The sequence below is a fragment of the Limulus polyphemus genome, unplaced genomic scaffold, assembly GCF_000517525.1.
Source record: "Limulus polyphemus unplaced genomic scaffold, Limulus_polyphemus-2.1.2 Scaffold5119, whole genome shotgun sequence".
Lineage (NCBI taxonomy): Eukaryota > Metazoa > Arthropoda > Merostomata > Xiphosura > Limulidae > Limulus > Limulus polyphemus.
In genome coordinates, this window is record NW_013670729.1 from 36,058 (window position 1) to 50,488 (window position 14,431).

The 14,431-nt window shown below is 31.6% G+C and overlaps 1 protein-coding gene across 7 annotated transcripts in view; it reads left to right on the top strand.

Annotated features, from left to right (window-relative positions):
- LOC106472152 (guanine nucleotide-binding protein G(q) subunit alpha-like) overlaps nucleotides 1-14,431 on the top strand; it is a 64,495-nt gene that overhangs the window by 35,466 nt on the left and 14,598 nt on the right. For all 7 annotated transcript variants that reach the window (XR_002613410.1, XR_002613411.1, XR_002613412.1 and 4 more), the window contains exons 4-6: nucleotides 2,901-3,029; nucleotides 3,724-3,853; nucleotides 12,710-12,863. Coding sequence is in view for 3 of the 7 variants with exons in the window: in XM_013932780.2 (XP_013788234.1) it covers nucleotides 2,901-3,029; nucleotides 3,724-3,853; nucleotides 12,710-12,863 (413 nt within the window). In the remaining 4 variants the exon portion in view is untranslated. The remainder of the gene's footprint in view (nucleotides 1-2,900; nucleotides 3,030-3,723; nucleotides 3,854-12,709; nucleotides 12,864-14,431) is intronic.

Sequence of the window (14,431 nt, forward strand, 5' to 3'; positions counted from 1 at the left end):
AAAGGTCACAAAATTAGTGTAATGGTCTCTGTCTGTGTATAATCAGAGTGGTTTAACTTGATTTCAGAGTAAATGCATCTGTTCAAGCCACAACTCACATGAAGACCAAGGAACTTTCCAAAAAAGTCAGTGATAAAATGGTACACAAGCACAGATCAGGAGAAGGTTACAAGAAAATTTCAAAAGTCACTGATTATCCCTTTGAGTACGGTGAAGTCCATCATTATGAAGTGGAATGTGCTTCATACCACCCAGTCACTACCCAGATCAGGCTGCCCTTCCAAACTAAGCAGCCAGCAAGCAGGAAACTGGTTAGGGATGCCACTGTGAAGCCATCAGTGACTTTGAAAGATTTGCAAAGTTCCGTGTCTGAGGTGGGAGTCAGTTTTCATACTTCAACAGTATCCCAGTCCCTACACAAAGCTGTCCTGTATGGGTGAGTGGCAAGAAAGAAGCCATTACTAAAAAAAAAGAATCATCTTAAATCTTCTATAGAGTTTGGCACAAAGCACGTAAATGATACAGTAGACATGAGGCAGAAGGTTTTGTGGTCAGACAAGACAAAAATTGAGCATTTTGGTTTAAACTCAAAGTATTACGTTTGGCACAAGCCCAACACAGCACATCACCCAATCAACACCACCCCAACTGTCAATCATGGTGGTGACAGCATCATGGTATGGAGATGCTTCTCATTAGTAGGGACTAGGAATCTTGTCAGGATCGAGGAGAAAATGGATGGTGCAAAGTACAGTCAAATCCTAGAGGAAAAACCTGCTTGAGTCAGCTGAGAATTTAAAACTGGGTCGAAAATTCAAATTTCAGCAGGACAGTGACCCAAAGCGCCAGACCAAAGCCACACTGTAGTGGTTTCAAAATACAAAAGTGGATGTTCTGGAGTAGCCCATTCTAAGTCCTGATTTGAATCCAATAGAAAATTTATGGCTTAGACTTGATGATTGTAGTTCATCAATGATCCCCAACGAACTTGTCAAAATTGGAGCCATTTCACCAGGAAGAATAGACATAAATTACACCATCCATTCTGCAAAGCTGGTAGAAACCTATCCAAAATGATTCACAGCAGTAATTGCTGCCAAAGGTGCTTCCATTAAGTACTACCTTAGGGGGCTGAATACTTTCACAATCAGCAAGTTTCAATTTATATATTTTATTTGCAGGTTTTGCTGACATTCAACCTCCTTCACACATAACAGTGTTAAATTTGATCATTAGAGGTTTGAATAAAAAGAAGTTCATTAAAAAAATTGTTTACATTATTTGTATTTCATCAAAATGTGTCATTATTGTTGGGGTGAATACTTTTGCAAAGCACTGTACATCTACATGACTTTAGTATAGGCTGAGGTAGACTGTTCGACAGGTTATCCCATTAACTTTCTCTAAATGTGCTACATTGATGTGAATCATAGTTATACAACTGTTTGTTTGTCAACCTAACAGAAATCTGCTAAGTGATCTACGAGTTAGTGGGCAATGTAAGTTATTGCATTTGCAATGGTTTTGGCCACCAAATTATAAATTCATTGTGCAACAATAGCAAATATTATTTATGTTCAGAACTAGTTCATTTCTTGTTATAACTGCCAGAAATGCAATGTTTTATTTAGTATGAAATAATTGCTACAATATTTTTTGTGCCAACTGGGCACATCCTTGTAAATTTGTGTGATTTTTAGGAGCATTTGTCATCAACCACCTTTTAATTTTGTGCTCTTATATATATATATTTAACACTCAACTAAAAGCGAAGTAGTGTTTTTGGTGGTGGAGTGAGGAATAAGAAATTATAGTAATTGTTTCTTGGAGGTGTTGTATACACTGTAGGAAACTCTGGAATCTGCTGTATTCAAATATACATTCCCAATAATGGTAGCATATTTCAGTTGGGAGTTATGAGCACTAAGCATTTGAAAAAAAACATAGTTTTGTATTAACCGCACCATTTTACTAGCAATGGTCACACATGCAATTGATTTACTCTTTTTCTTTTTTATTCTCAAATCATATTATGTGACCTTTATTCATGTTAATTTTGAGGTTGGTGTCTTTGTTCATAATCTTCTGATCTGGTGGAAGGCTACTACTATCATCACTACTATCTTTATCATCATCAAACCTGTTTTTGAGTGCTGCCATGGTATCTTTGAACTTGATAGATGTATTTGCCTCAACTAGGGCTGTCAAAAAGTCCATCATGATTGCATCCACAGTGGCTGCATAAGTATCAAGTCAAACATTTCAGAATCTTACACATGCAGGTAATTGAGGGAATAATGTTAATTTATGGTAGCATGCCAAAGAGTAGCAAAGTGTAAGTCATAGCCTGCAGGGCTTGGACTATCTGCTGAAGATTTATTGGTCTGGAAAACGGATGTAATGATGGGCAATGAAGAAGAAAGTTTATGTAGCGGACCCTTTGGTTACACAACATATACCATCATCGACTATGGAGTTTCTGCTGACAATGTGGCCAATCATAACTTGGTTAAATTTGTCCAGTTTGGAAACTTAATTTTAATCATCATATCTAACTGTAAGCTACATCCTGCACAAGTTTTACCAAAATTGGATAAATCCCAGTTTTTTTTATGTTTGATCGCTATCATCAATGTACCTCTGGTTGAGGAAGAAATCCTGTGTTAGTAACATTATAAGAGCTGTGATTTTCATATTTTGTAAATACAGCAAAAAGTGAACCAGTGTATATTCATGTCACTAGAAGTATGAATGGATCTTACTGAGTATCATTTTATGACTAAGGCTGCTCACACACACACAGTCTATTTAATTTATCAGTTTACTTATGAATACTCTTGTAAAATAGACCTGAATAAAGTTATTTCACATAGTATTATTAATCCAATGATTATTTTCAGTTACCTAAGTGACATTGACAGAATAGCAGCACCAGGCTATCTTCCTACTCTGCAAGACATTCTTAGGGTTCGAGTCCCTACAACAGGCATTATTGAGTACCCATTTGATCTTGACTCCATTATTTTTAGGTTAGTGCATTAATAAGCAATATAAATGTTTACCTGTTTATTTAAAGCTTAGGTATGAAGAAAAGTAAAAAAAATGTATATATTTATATTTTTTAAAGGAAATAATTTGTTTTGTCTGTTTTTATTTATTGTGCATACAATTTGTATTTTTTGCTTCATACAGTTTTCTCCTTAATCTTATTTAATAATTTTATCATATTCTGTTTCTGAGATTGGCATTAGACTTATGATAGTTTGATTTAAACATACTTTTATTAATATTTGTCATACGTGTTTATTCTTTTTTCTCTGAAAAAATATTCATTCACTTTTGTGTATAGAATTGTTTTTGTATTGGCGTTATATGTAATTTTTTTCTAATTTTAAGACTAATAAAGTACTCAGAAATGCATATTGCAACTGCACTTCAATCTTTTGCTTTCTAAGTTTCATAACTATAGTAAGATAAGCATATTCCTAGTCATTTATTATACATTTGTAAGGAAATGTATGCTTTATGTCCATTTTTAAGGCAAGGACAAAACATTTTAAAATTGATTGTGTAATATCTACAGTTATGTTTTCTTTGAAGTTTTAATACATTCGTGAAAATAAAATAAGTGATCCTCTAAGAAGTATTTTATTTACAGGTATATAGTTGTTGAACTCAACAATAATGCAGTGTTTATAATGACACCCTCTCCTTTTCCTTCAGAATGGTTGATGTCGGTGGTCAAAGATCTGAAAGAAGAAAATGGATTCATTGCTTTGAAAACGTCACCTCTATTATCTTCCTGGTCGCCTTAAGTGAATATGATCAAATTCTTTTTGAGTCGGATAATGAGGTAGGACAAAGGCATAAACAATTTTCTCTTCATAAATAAATAGTTTCTTAATTGTTAATGTTGAAAGTGTTGTTATGAGTAACTCTAAAAGTCTCTATAGAGCTATTTAACCCTTTTATGGCAGATGGGTCTAACTGCATATGTGATGGTCTGTTAGTAAGTTATTTTCAAAATATAATTTAATTATTTTATTTTTTTTATGTTATACCAATTATTATACCATAAAATCAAATAATCAACCATATTGTAATAGTATACAAGTTTTAAGTTCTTAATTTTATATGGCAATACTTTAAAAAATCCTGAATCTCCCCTAATGTGAGAAATGTGACATATTTTCTCTAGATATCCTCTCTTCTCTATTTTATTTCCCACACCTCCAATAAATAAAAATTTTAATGTAAATTACTTGTTATAATATTGTCATCACTCAGACAAACCATAATGCTTATAGGCTTCAATTTTGTTTGGTTACAGACCGATAAAATAGAAAATCAAACCCCTCTTGCCACACCCATATATCACATCCTCTCTTTCAGGATTTGTTAATAGTTTTCTCTTACATTTAATTCTATATTATGTATAATCAATAGAAAGACAAGATTTTCATCTATCAAATGACGTATTATATTACTTTGTTTTCCGAACAACGAACTGTCAATTTCTCAGTTAGTACAAGCTTCATTCCCATGAGAAAGATAACGACTAGCTTGGATGAATTTGTAACGGTTTTTGTCACATATTTAGAAACCCAGAAAAATAGTAGTAGTTTGGGGAAATTGTCTGCTTTTTGCATGTTATTATTATTCTATGTTCTTTGGTACATTATTTAATTAAATAAAAATTATTTAGTGCACTACTATCATTAGTATATATATATAAAAGTAAGGTTAAGTGTCATTTACAGTTGACAGCAAAAAAAAGAAAACTTAGGTAAGTACTTCATTTCTTGTTTTTCATGTTTATTATTTATTTATTATTATAAAAGTAACTAAAATGTAAAATCAAGGATCTCTTTAAATTAGTTAAGGTTATATTAGATAAAATAACAATATAATGATAAAAATGTTTCATGACACATGCAAGAGAGCAGCTTCGACTCAGAGTAGCTTGTGGATAATGTATGATAATTTCATAGCGTAACATGAGCTCCATGTTTCCCAAGTGACTTACAACTTATAATGTCATGATTAGTAGTAGTTGTTGTTCAAAGGACAATCATAGAGCAATAAAACAATAAAATTTAAGTATAAGTTATGAGTTTAAAGCTACTTAGGATAAGCAAATGTAGTGTCATGTTACAATTTGAAGTCATTCTAGTGGGAAAAACTGTAATTTAGTGTAATTTGGTGGTTTCAAGGTTGGTCAAATTAACTGACCCTGTATAGAATTAGGGTACAGGAAATAACAGATAAAATATTTTTACTGGAAACAAATGTTTGAAATGGATTTAGGGTTTTTTAGAGATTACATAAATGATACTTGAGATTTTTGGGACAAAGAATATTTTTTATTCATAACATGAAAATCACTTTGCACACAGACTAGTAACGAAACAGACTTGATATATTCACAAACAAATCTTTTGTAAAAATACTTCATTTAAAAATTGATTATTTGTGTACAAAAGACTTGTATTGTTTACTCAAAGTCTACGAAGTTTTGTGAAGATACACTTACTGCATTAAAAGTTATAGTATAAATACTTAATGTGTGCAAATGTCTATACAAACTTGTGTATTTTATAACGAGCCTGTCTTGAAAGTGCTAAAGGATTAAAAACCCTTCTCTGTGAAATATTATTAAGATGTGTATGATGATCCATTACCAATGAAACAAGTTATTTTAGTGAAGGAGACTCGCATCAAAAGTACTACATTAATCCTCTCACTATGGATAAGTTAAAGTGCACATGTCATGACATTTTAGAGAGTTACATTCAGAATTTAAATACTAACTACTTTATTATCATTGTATATGAATAATCTTGACATTCAAAACAGTTGATGAATCAAATTTTAATATTACATAAGATTTAAACTTATAAAGAAATATTTGAATAAATCTTCTCTGGTATGAGAATCTAGTTCTTCCACCTTTTCTAATTTATTTAACACTCCTGTCTGAAATATGTTATTTAATTAAAATTACTCATTATAATATATATGTTGCTAAGGCAAAGTTAATTTTTATAGCCTTCAACCTTTGTTTACAGAGTTGTAAACCAGAAAATCAGACCCAACTGCCATGCCCACCTGTCACATCCTCTCTTCCACAAATTGCCACCATCTTTATTAATCATTCCTTTTCTAAAATTATATGTTTTCTTAGTTTTTCTGTTTAACTTGTACTGTGGGAATAAAAGCAGATTGTTAGGATAAATGTTTTAGTAGATGACTATATACTAATATCAAGACCTTTCTGTTATACATGTGTGTGGAAATAATTATGGAAGCACATAAACAGTACATATAGGGGGGTCACAAACAGTGAGTAATGGCAGAAAGATGGTGAACTTATGAATGATACAAAACATTATCACAGAAAATACAAAAGAAAAGGAATAAGTTGTAAAACTTCTTGTTAGTGAATCCTTTGCTTTTCATAGAGCATTATGTATTGTTTCATATTATTTAACAGTGTACAAGTATACTGGCTGGTAATGTCCTGTATTATTCCACACAATTCATCCAAGTTTTTTTGGCATTCTTAGTAAAGCCTCCATAATGTTCATATCGGCACTTTGTGCAGGCTAAGCTAAGATTGTGTGCTCACTGACTTCTTTATCATCAATGTATCATTTCACCACATTAGCCGAATGACTGGGAACAATGTCTTGTTGGAAGATGAATTCCTTCCTAATAAGTTGTATTCGTGAGGGTATGGCATGATGAACCAGAATCTGCCACTACTTGTCATTAGGTTTGTGTAGATCACTAACTCCATTAGCCAAATGACTGGGAACAATGTCTTGTTGGAAGATGAATTCCGGGTTAATAAGTCGTGTTCCTGAGGGTTTGGCATGATGAACCAGAATCTGCCAGTACTTGTCAGTAGGTTTGTGTTGATCACTAACACCATTAGCTGAGGTGCAGCATCAAGTTTGTACTGATCCCTCACCATGTGTTACTGTACATGTTGACTATGATACCATCAAACTAACTAGTTTATTGTTGCCAAACAGTTCAAAATTGGATTTGTCATTAATTTCTGGAACAAAAACGTACAGGGATCTGAGCTCCAGATCTGCACCTGCTTATACAGCATTAAAGACTTTAGTTTTCTAGTTATATATTAGAAACGTAACACCATGTAAAATAGAATAATAATAAATTTACACTTTATTTTACACTTAAGTAGCCAGAGAGTGGGTAGTGGTTGCTTTTAGCAAGTTGCCTTCCCTTTAGTCAGCAGTTCAAAATTAGTGACAGAGGCAGATAGCCTTAGTAGCTTTGGTATAACAAAAATAGGAAGAATAGATTTAGTGGCAAAGGGGATTGGTCCCGAGACTCTTAAATCACAAAGCATCTCCCCCAAGAAAGCTACACAATGGGCTATCTGTGCTATGCCCACCACAGATAGCTAAACCAAGTTTTTAGCATTATAAGCCTTCAAACTTACTGCTGAATGATGAAGAGGCTGTCCATTATGTAGCTTCATGTTTAACAACAAACAAACATAAATGACAATATTTTGAATTCGTGGATATTCAGAATAATCAAAAACTCCCAATTTCGATTAGTTGATTATTTTTGGGATAATTGACTCATCATAATTTTGATTAATCAGTTGTTGGAGTATTAGTTTTGTTTATAGAAAAAACAAGTGATATGTTTTTAAAGCCTTTTTGGATTGTTGGAATAGTTGAAAACTAATAATTGGAACAAGTAATTTTGATTATTTTTATCACATTCATCAATTAATCATAATTCTTATTAATCAGTTAGTTTATTGGATACTAACTGATGCAAACTCTGCTCCTAGATAATTGATTACGTCACTCAGCTGTAGTTGTCACCTGGTGATATTTATGAAAGACTGCTTGTTTATAGTACCAAAAGTAGTTTACTAGCCATTCCAACCACATTTATCTTAGGCTTCAGCTTGTGGATAGTAAACTCTATTTTATTCAGAGCTACTGTTCATCATTTGCCTGTCTAAGATCTTTAATAAATTTGAATGAATGATAATGTCACATGATCATTCAACATGGTTGAGTATGCTTGACTTAATGGAGGATCTTAGGTTAGCATGCTTTATCACTTGCATTGACAGTTTTGTTTTAGTAGAACTGATATAACCTTGCTGACAGCAATGATAAGTTAATATTTAATCTGCATATGATGATTTTAAAAGAAGAATCTGGTCCTTTCATATCTAGATAATAAAAACACTGAAAAAACTTACAAGTATTTATTGTTTACCTGACCGTTAAGAATAACATAAGAGATGGCTTAGTAACAGTAGTTTTGAAAACAGATTGAGATAAATTTGTATCTAATAAACATAGTTTATTTTCAATAAATAATAAGCTATTTATGTTCATTGTGCGAATGCAATAAACTTAATAATATTAAAAAAATATGGAGTTGAGTCACTTTAATATTTTGCTGTTGCCATCAAACCCTCCAAATCTAATAAGGCTTACAGTATGTATTGTTAACAAAGAAAAATTGCAATACCTTTTAAGATAATTTAACAAAAAACCATTTTCAGGAGAAAAAAAAAGAACACATGATCTCTATTCACTGGTATTTAAAGTTTGCTAAACAATATATATTAAAAATTCTGAATAATTTCCAGGAAGATACTTTTCAGTAATTTTCCAAACAATTTGTCATTTTGCATCGGTAAAAATAACACGCAAGATGAAACTAGATACAAATTTATTATTACGATCACATTTGTATCTAGTTTCATCTTGCAGTGTTATTATTACTGAGTTTGTTGTTAGAAAGATTGAATTGTTTGTAACTATTGCATTATCAGAAGCTTGCTTCTTTCTTTCTTTTTGTTTTTGTTCTGTATAAGGCACATGTTTCTAATTTCACTTACTTTTGATATGATTGAGTTTTTTGACAATGTGGACTGGTAAAAATTCATTATATAAAATAAAAACTTTAAAGTATTAATTTGTATGTACAATTTGTAAATTAAGTGTTTTTGTTACCATAAAAATTTACTTTTAAACCTGATACACAAAATTAAATTTGAGTTGTAGTAATTATATTGTTAACTTTCTCTTTTAATGAATGTGAAATTGTAATTCCATTTTTATTCAAGGTGCCCCCCAGTGGCTCATTGGTAAGTCTGTGATTTATAACACAAAAAAACAGGTTTGAGTACCTGTGGTGGGCACAGCACAGATAGCCCATTGTGCAGATTTGTATTTAACAACAAACTTTTCAAGGTATAATGTTTAAGCAATGGCAAAGAATTGTTAAGTAATTTTCATTTTGGTGGTCAATTTCTATATGCAATGAGAATTTTATGACCTTTCGTTTTTGTTAAATAGAAATATAACACCATGCTATTTGTTTCAAAAAATTTTGTAATTTTTATGGCATGTTACATAATACTTATTTATTTCCTTCAGAGTGATTATTTTTTCAGTTCATTTTGTGTGTTCAAATGATGTGTGATGATTCACACTTTCAGTGATCATTACAGAATAACAGACAATAAATTTTTGTGTAGTTTTAAACATGGTCATCATCATCACTTCTAATTAACATGAAAAATATCAAAGTCATAAATTTGCTTCTAGTGGTAAATTACATACTACTGTGTAATGGCAATTTAAATATCTTTCTTACAGTGCTTACTGTTTTATAAGTCTGAATGTACATATTGCAGTTTTGGTACTTATCTATAATACTTTTATGGTTTAATATAAAATAGCCGCAGTAGTTGCCTGTCAAAAATTAAACAGAATTCATTGACTGAGGTATTGTAACTCCTGAAAAGACTTGTTTATTTCTGTGTGTCAGGTTTTGTATGGGGTCGGATTCATTACAGTAAGTGTCTGTGACTTGTTGGTGATAAATTTCATCAATAAATGGACAACACACAGTCCACTTATTTTAAAATAATATATTCAAAACAAGTGAAACATATGTACAAAAATTCATTACACTATGGGCTATCACAGTTGTATGTAGAGCTTTAAATTACAATTAAATTACATCACCCTTTGACAAGGCAAATTATTCTCCCCTGCTCTGTTATCACAATATAATCAGTGATAAATTAACTTATGTTACCTTGTGGGTTACCACAGTTGTATCCAGAACTTTGAATAATTCTCTTTTACATCAAAAGTTCACACAGGCTGGTTCAGTTACTTTAGAACCCTGTTGACGTGCACTTATTTGCATTGTGCCCTGTTTTATAATGCATTTAGCATCTTTTCTCCCATTTGTCTGTTAACCCTCTGTTACCTTTGCTGGACTCATGCTTCTGGTCAGCTATCACTGGTTTTAACTTTAACTTGCCAGTTATACTCTCTCCATGATCTTCCATATACTGTTCTGCCAGCTGGATCATCTCCTCCACATCTTTTGGTGCTCTCTCCTTTAAGAACAGTGACATGTTAGTTGAGCAGGTGATCATAAATTGTTCATGTATTAGATCTGCCAGTCCATCAAAACTATTTTCACATTTGGCCATGTCAGTCCATCTTGTGAAGTATCATTGTAAACGTGCCACAAATTGAAATAAAGTTTCTCCCGTGTCAGATTTGACATCTTCCGTAAATTTCAGCAAGGTCACTTTTAACTTGTCATAGTCCATGGCATCTTCTGACATCATGCCTGCATATACTTGCAGGCCTTTTTCTGAGAAATGGGCTGAGACAGACTGCCCAGGTGCCTTTGTCCCAGTTTTGACTTGGGGCAAATCTTTCATATCTCACCAGGAAAGCATCCATCTTATATCAAAGTTCACATAGGCTGGTTCAGTTACTTTAGAACCCAATTGATAAGACGAATTATTCTTCTTTAATCTGTTATTACAATACAATCTGTGATTATAACACTTTAAAAGTCTCCACTATATGCTCTTTATGGCTGAACTTGCAACACAGTCTAGATCTATATCTCACTAATTTTGTCTTACTTTCACTTTCAATAACTACCTTTCACTATCTTGGTCACCTATATATACGTTGCCCAACTGAAGTCTAGAACTTTCTACAAACTATGAGACATTATAATGTAACAACACTCACTTAAAGCAATGAGAAAAATATAGAAGGTTTGAGTAATGTTACGTCAATCTGCAACAATTTAACTATACAACAATAAACAGTTACGTAAGCAAACTTGCCATAACTTTTGCTTCTAAAAATAACTTTCTTTAATGCTTGTACAATATAAATTATACAATACTTTCGTACTAAACTTAAAATGAACAGTTTGTGTATGTAACACTGTGATTGACTGCAAAAAAGTGTTCAATGGTTAAAAAAGGAAGAATGGAAGTTCAAGAAATTTAAAGCATGCATACTGATTTGAATATGTCATCAGTGAAGAAAGTGTGTCCACAAGTTTTGAAAAAGAGATCAATTTGTGTTCTATTCAAAGCCTGACAACTATTTGAAGTAGAGCTGTGTGATTAATGATATTTACTACTGAATTACTTGATTAGTAAAGTGTTCCTAAAACTATGGTATACGTTCTCCCATATGAGCAAGTTTAGTGGCAATTGGAATTGAACTCAAGACCCTTGAGTCTTGAAGCCATGGTGGCCCCAAACTGATACCCACAGTGGGCAGGGCACAGATAACTGATTGTGTACCTTTTAGCTTAATAAAAAACATAATGGCATTGTTTCTGTTATGTGGATAATAGTAATAATAAGAAAATCTTAATTTAGTTGTTTTCATAACAATCGATATAATCAAACAGTAATTATATGAAAGGCTAATTTGTTGTGACACTAATCAGCTTAATGTTGTTTGATTTACTGATTTGTTTACATCCACACACACACACAATCACCCAGTGGCTCAGTGGTAAGTCCAGTAGCTTATAATGCTAAAAACCAGGTTTTGACACTTGTGATGGGCACAGCCTAGACAGTACATTGTTTAGCAACACGTAATGCTAATCAATGTAATTACTGCCCATGGGTAATTTATTATATTGATTAAATTTCTCAGCTCTATTATGAGGAACATATGAAAAAAAAAGTAACTTCTAGATTTATGCCATACTACACGTAGGTTATTTTTGTGAAGTACATGTAATTTTCTGATAAAATCTGCCATTTTCAAGAAACATGATGTATTTAGGCTAGCTTCTTGTATATATGACTATATTTGAGTTTTTTTTTATTAATTATTTGTTTGTCAGTTTGTTCTGTTTTTATTTCAGAAATGGCTAGTTTTGGCCTTTACATACAAGATTGGGTTTGTTTTAATTTATTTCATATGCTAGTTTGTTTAATATGTTTTATAGGAATACATGCTTTTAGATTGAAAGACTTTAATTCTGTCAAATCTTGGGTTATTTTTTCTTTATTACTTTCATACATTTTGTGTGCTTTCAAGCCTTTAAGTATAAATAATCTTGCTTATATTTATTTTGGACAATTTTACTAAATGTTTGTTTAGTCATGTGTGTCACATGAGCACAGGCATTTACGAGTAAGATTTTTAAGCTTGTCTTGTGAAATCTGCTAATGTTTGTGTGATTCATGTAATTTTCAACAAAGGAATTTTTCGTTATTTCAATTTATCAGTATGAACTTGTAACTGTAATGTCATAAGTACTGTAGTTCCAGTATTTTATGTGAGATCCATATTATTGTATCTGTGTAATGTTATATTGTTGATTTTATGTATATAATTTTTAGAATCGAATGGAAGAAAGTAAAGCACTTTTCAAGACAATTATAACATATCCCTGGTTTCAAAATTCATCAGTCATCCTCTTTCTCAACAAGAAAGATCTATTGGAAGAAAAAATCATGTACTCACATCTTATTGACTATTTTCCTGAATTTGATGGTAAGTGTTAGTTACTAAATATTTTGTAACTTTTAGCATTAATCAAACTTCAAATACATTGCAGTGCAAGTTACGTTTCATTTAGGCTGATAATATAGCCCACTGAAGTTGTATTTCAAAAGTTTAGACTCCATTTTACCCAATAAATACCACCAAGAAATTGTAATTAAATTCAGCATCATCTATAATACAGACTTTGTCTCCTAATAAGAACAGCTGCAAGTATTGATCACGTGACATAGATATACTTTTATTAAACTCTGCGATATTGACAAATTATCTCAGTGACAAACAAGTAGTAATGCAGGTGTTTTAGCTGTGGTACATTATAGCTACTTTTATTTTATGCTATTTCTATTGGCATTGTAAATAATTATGTGTTTCACTCATCTCTAATTTCTTTAGTCCGTTTTTTGCAATTTAGGCCTATTGCTTGTATGTTTGACCACATTTTTTATATTAGTCTACCCTTTTGATGTGACAGTTATGTGGTGTATTTAGATTAACTTCTTGTATATATATACGACTATATTGGAACACAAAGAAGTCAGTATTTCAGGTCACCTTTTTTGTGTGCATCACAGTTCTTTTACCTTCAGTGTTATTGGGCCTCAACTTTTCTTATACCTTATATGAAAGCATACATTCTAAAATAGTTTCTGCCCAACTTGTATCCAGTAATATCATAAACTTGAGCTTCACATATGACGTATGTAATAAAATTATTTACTATTGAAATATTGTTTAGAAGAAAAAATGGATTCAGGCATAATTGAATCTTTGACCTCTCTCCTACGAAGCATGTGCTGTATGATATGATCCAAAGGCCAAAGATTTATTCTAGATACATAGCATTATTAACCCTTACGCATCGGTTAGGTCAAAGTGCACGTGCCACAACATTTTACAGAGTTACATTCAAAATTTAATTAAACTACTTTATTATCAATGTATATGAATAAACTTGGCATCAAAATGTAGTTAATAAGTCAAATTTTAATATTATTTGTTTTAATTTCTTACTTTTATGAGAAAATATTGAAACTTAACATGTGAAGATGTGTCTGGCAGATAATAATGAATTGTTTAGAAAATAATGAACAAGATCGCTGTTTTGTTCATTTGTTATAAATTATGCTGAATGGCTATTTTAATAATGTAACATTAATGCAGATCTGGAAGAGCATGTTAATAAGTAAAGAAACAGAAACTTAGAAATTTGAGCATGTCCAGAATAAGATGATATATACATGATGACTAAAAATCCAGTGTTATACACTGATTAATTAATATCATGTAACTTTATGGTTTTTCTAGAAGGATAAAACAACATCAATTTGATTAAACTAGTTATCTGGCAGATGGGTAACACATGACACACGTAGTTGTTTGGTATTACCTATATGTTGTAACTTTATGTTTTTTCTAGAAGGATAAAACAACATTAATTTGATTAAACTAGTTATCTGGCAGATTGGTAACACATGACACATGTAGTTGTTTGGTATTACCTAGAAAAACCATAAAGTTACAGGATATTGGAAGGATAAAACAACATCAATTTGATT